General features: G+C 37.6%; 1 protein-coding gene across 1 annotated transcript in view; it reads left to right on the top strand.

Moving 5' to 3' along the window:
• EFHB (EF-hand domain family member B) overlaps positions 1-5,528 on the top strand; it is a 59,729-nt gene that overhangs the window by 18,040 nt on the left and 36,161 nt on the right. Inside the window, exon 5 of the mRNA XM_017522528.1 lies at positions 354-464. Coding sequence (XP_017378017.1) covers positions 354-464 — 111 coding nt within the window. The remainder of the gene's footprint in view (positions 1-353; positions 465-5,528) is intronic.

Below are 5,528 nucleotides of genomic sequence, written 5' to 3'. Positions count from 1 at the left end.
TTTTTTAGTAGAGATGGGGTTTCTTCATGTTAGCCAGGCTGGTCTCGAACTCCTGACTTCAGGTGATCCATCCTCTTTGGCTTCCCAAAGTGCTTGGATTACATGTGTGAGCCACTGGGCCCTGCCAACTGATAACAGAGTTTTAATATTCTTCAGACTTCTAGGGGGTGAGCCAGGTCAAGTGGGCTTCCCTTTCTTGATAAATCGTTTATGTTGGCTTTGTGATCTCTCAGGATGTCTCTGTAGCCTTGCATCCAGCATACCAAATCTCTCATTTGTTCCAGTCAATGTAAGTTGACTATATCATAGATTAAAAAATACCTTGAAACTGATTTTATTAATTCTTCCTTCAGAATACTCTGCTAAAGATGTGGTGAATCCACCAAAATCCTATGAAGAAGTATTTAAAGAAGGAAATGAAGGACATGATTTGTATGTTGTTTCTCACAACGATTATTATGCAGGTAAGTGTCTTCCAATGCCAAATGGGCCTGAAGATACGGGACTCTCAGATTTGTGAAGAGGAATAAAGGAGATAATGTATCAAGTTAAATGCCTGGCATATAATAGGTGATTAATACAATATTATTCATAAGGTCATAAACAATGGTAGCTGGGAAAACATGTACTGCATATACTTATGGTTTTAAAAATTTTTTTATTTAAATTTTTTTTTTAGACAGGGGTCTCTCTGTTGCCCAGGCTGAAGTGCAGTGGTGTGATCATAGCTCATTGCAGCTTCCACCTCCTAGACTCAAGAGATCCTTCCATCTTAGCCTCTTGAACAGCTGGGACTGCAGGTGTGCACTACCATGCCTGGATAATTTTTTGAGTTTTTTAAATTTATTTTTTAAAATTATTTTTATTTTTATTTATTTTTTAAGATGGGGTTTCACCATGATGATCAGGCTGGGCTTGAACTCCTGACCTCAGGTGATACATCCACCTCGGCCTCCCAAAGTGCTAGGATTACAAGTGTGAGTCACTGCGCCCGGCCTTTAATTTTTTGAGTTTTTAAATAGAGATGGGAAAAAGTCTTCGTATGTTGTCCAGGCTGGTTTTAAACTCCTGAGCTCAAGCGATGCTTCCATCTTGACCTCCGAAAGGGCAGGGATTACAGGCATGTACCACTGCGGTCGACTCAAAAGATTATTCTAAATGCTTAATTTTATATAAAGAATATTGGGTGATGGTCAAGTTCACACATTTTTGAATTAGATCAGGTTCAAATCCTAGCTCATCCATTTACTATCTTTTTTTTTTTTTTTTTTCCCTTTTTCCTTTTACTTTCTTTTAAAACTTGGGCAATTTACTTATTTGATCATTACACATTCTTATGTCTTAAATGGATATAGTAATTTTGTGAGGATTGAGTAGATGCCACATGCTTAACATAGCACTGGAACATACTTAAGGGCTCATAATTATTAGATACTATTATTATTATTATTTAGTGATCCTGACTTAAAGTTTCATGTCTAGTAGCATATTACTAGAATTATTCCACAGCACAACTAAAAAGGCATTAGATTTCTATAGCGCTATAAATAAAGCTCATTTGCCAATATGTTGATCCTAAGTAAAGTCTTGATACAATAAAGGATTGAGAAGTAGACTGATACATGTCCTGAGGAAGCCTATGGATTGTGCATCGTTCATAAACTCAATCTTCATTAACTAGAAGAGCTGCCGTTCACTGTAGCACAGCACCCACTCTTTCTTCTTCCTTATTCCTTTATTTTTTTTCCTTCACTGCTAACACTAGACTCTCTTTCTATGCTCTTCCTCCCAAATTTTTGTTTATAGCCTCCCATCCCCATTGCTTCACTCTCTGGAGTCTGCCATTCGCTTGTTTCATAGCTGATGTGTGTTATTTTCCTCACTCCCCCTCTTTCTCCCCTCCCCTCCCCTCTCCTTCTCTTCCCCTCTCCCTCCCATCTCCATTCCTCTCCTTTCCTTTCTTTTCTTCTTTTTTGTCAGCAATAAGGAAGTATCTGCTGGTTCTTTACATTCCCTAACATGTTTCCAGACTGTCTAAGATTGTCTCTACTCTCACACTGCCCGTTGCTATCTGCACAGGTGCCATATTCCTTCTTACAGTCTTGACTTCTCTCCATAGCTTTACCCCTCTACTTTCCTAGCTCATTCCTTTCTTTTGTTTCTTTCCTCCTTTCTTCCTTCTCTGTCTTGTGAAAATATTTTATTCACATTTGAAAAAGTTTCATGTTTATTGCGCCGTCTAATCCAATGCTCTTTAATTGTTTTTAAAAGAACTTTGGTCTGGGCACAGTGGCTCACTCTTGTAATCCCAGCACTTTGGGAGGCCGAGGCAGGTGGATCGCTTGAGCCCAGGAGTTCGAGGACCAGCCTGGGCAACACAGTGAGAACCTGTATCTATAAAAAATAAATTAAAAAATTAGCCAGGCATGGCGGCACATGCCTGTAGTTCCCGCTACTTGGGAGACTAAGATGGGAGGATTGCTTGAGCCCAGGAGTTCTAAGCTGCAGTGAACCACGATTGTGCCACTGCACTCTAGGCCTGGGCAAGAATGAGACCTTGTCTCAAAATAAAATAAAAACTAAAAAGAACTATGTCCATAAATATGTACACTGTATAGACAATGAATAATGAGATTCCTTATAAGCATTTAACAGTCTGAGAAAAATGTCTGGTTTTTTAATGTTTAAAAGAGCTCTAATGAACCATAACATGACTACAATTCCCTTCATTTGCTGATTTTTATGGAAGTTTCATTGGCCTCTTGAAAAGTTGTAGAATCGGCCAGGCGTGGTGGCTCACACCTATAATCCAAGCACTTTGGAGACCAAGGTGGGTGGATCACCTGAGGTTGGGAGTTCAAGACCAGCCTGATCAACATAGTGAAACCCCGCCTTTATAAAAAAAAAAAAAAATTAAAAAAAAAAAGAGTGACATCTACTCTGAAGATAAATTATACTTTGGAATGTAAAATCTGGAGTTGCACCTTATTGCATCAGATCTAAAGTTTGTTAAAATTTGACACATGAAAAATGTATTTTAGAGCAGATAAAATACCCTTTTCTTTTTATGTTTCATATATATATTTGTATTTATATAGACACTGGGGTCTGACCATGTTTTCAGGCTGGCCTCAAACTCCTGGACTCAGTGATCTCCCACCTTGACCTTCCAAACTGCTGGGATTACAGGTGTGAGCCACTATTCCCTGCCTCTTCTTTTTGATAGGTTTAATCCAATTTTTGTGAAATGTTAGACATGACATTATAGCAGTCATATAACTGCTACCTAGGAGTAGTTTATTTAATATGGAAAGTGTTCTCTAAGTGTGCCTTATTTAAATATATAAAAGGAACAATGTTTTAAAAACACGTGTTTTAATAATACACATATACACGTGTATATGTGTATTATTAAGTGTAATGGTTCATATATCAAAAAGAAGTTCTGCTTTACAGGATTATTTTGAATGGAATCATCTTCTGTATTCTTAACTATCAGTTTATATACCTCAGTTCTTGGCAGAAAGTCCAAAAGAAGGGAAATTTCTTAATCTATGTTGTTAGGTCAAAAGGGAAGAGTGAAATTGTAAATGGGGTTACATTTACAAATTATCTAAAACGGTAAAAACAAAATTATTCACTGTACATAAAACTGGGTAACACTAGTCATGGGAATGCAGCTATTAAACCAACATCTTTTCTAGGTTTAGGACCAATAGAAGAATTTCTTCCTGGTTCCGGTGATTTCCCTGGTACCTCTGGCTACATTGAGGATACAAATTCATATTTATTTATTTATTTATTTTGAGATGGAGTCCCACTCTGTTGCCCAGGCTGGAGTGCAGTGTAGTGATCTCAGTTCCCTGCAACCTCTGCCTCCCAGGTTCAAGCGATTCTCTTGCCTCAGTCCCCTGAGTACCTGATATTACAGGTGTGTGCCACCACGTCTGTCTAATTTTTGTATTTTTAGTAGAGACAGGGTTTTACTATGTTGCTCAGGCTGGTCTCGAACTCCTAACCTCAGATGAGCCACCCACCTTGACCTCCCAAAGTGCTAAGATTACAGGCCTGAGCCACTGCGCCTGGCCTGGAAATACAGATTCAGATCAAAACAGACAGAAGATGTTTGCTTCCATTTGCAACTGCGAAAACGTAAACCATGGCTACCTCACGGGGCATGAGGGGTCCTAAATTGCGATTCTGATTTGTTTAGATCATCTTGAGAAGTCTGCAGCAAACTAAAATAAAAATTATACTGGAACATGGCTTACCACAGCTAAACAGTTAACTGATAATATAGTTCTTTTTTTTTTTTTTTTTTTTTNCCTCTCTTTTTGTTTTTGAGACAGTTTTGCTCTGTCACCCAGGCTGGAGTGCAGTGGCACGATCTCAGCTCACTGCAACCTCCACCTCCTGGGTTTAAGTGATTCTCCCGCCTTAGCCTCCCAAGTAGCTGGGATTACAGGCTCCCACCACCATGCCTGGCTACTTTTTGTATTTTTAGTAGAGACGAGGTTTCTCCATGTTGGTCAGGCTGGTCTTGAACTCCTGACCTCAGGTGATCCAGCCATGTTGGCCTCCCAAAGTGCTGGGATTACAGGCATAAGCTACTGTGACTGACCCAGGATTACTTTTTAAATTTCTTTTTTACATTGTTCACTGTTGGTATATGGAAATGCTACTGATTTTTTTATGTTTATTTTGTATCTTGTAACTTTACTGAAATTATCACTTCTAATAGTTTTCTTGTGGAGTCTTTAGATTTTTCTAAATATAAGATCATATCATCTACAAATTAAAGATAATTTGACCTCTTTCCCCATTTGGGTGCCCTTTATATCTTTCTATTGTCAGATTGCTTTAGCTTAGACTTTCAGTATGAAGGAAAAACTTTTCAGTTTTTTCCCATTCAGTATGATACTAGCTGGGCGTCTGTTGTATACGGCTTTTATGTTGAGGTGTGTTCCTTCTATATCCACTGTGTTGAGGGCTTTTAGTATCAAGGGATGTTGAATTTTATCAAATGCTTTTTCAGCATCAATTGAAAAGATCATATGGTTTTTTTATCCTTCATTCTGTTGATATATCACATTGATTGATTTGCATATGTTGAAAATACTTGGGTCCCAGAGATAAATCTCCTGAAACTTGCAAATATTATCTTAAACCCATTATTTTAACCTGATAATGACTTAACACTATTTACATAAAATAAAAACAAACAGGAAAAAATAAAAACCCTATGCCTTTTGTCCCCCAAGCTTTTTAACTTGTTGTTTCTATTTATATCTTCTTATAATCTCTATGTCTTGAAAAGTTGTTGTAGTTATTATTTTTGATTGGTTCATTGTTTAGGCTATCTACTTGGGATAACAGTAGTTTGGATACCACAGTTAAAGTTTTATAATATTCTGTGTTTTTCTGTGTGCTTACTATTACGGTGAGTTTTGCACCTTCAGGTGATTATTCATTATTCATTTTTTTTTTTTTTTCCTTTCTGATTGAAGTACTTCCTTAAGCATTTCTTA

This window comes from Cebus imitator, unplaced genomic scaffold (assembly GCF_001604975.1).
Source record: "Cebus imitator isolate Cc_AM_T3 unplaced genomic scaffold, Cebus_imitator-1.0 Scaffold24, whole genome shotgun sequence".
Taxonomy (NCBI): domain Eukaryota; kingdom Metazoa; phylum Chordata; class Mammalia; order Primates; family Cebidae; genus Cebus; species Cebus imitator.
The sequence above is the reverse complement of the archived record's forward strand: the minus strand, read 5'-3'. Positions and strand labels throughout refer to the sequence as shown.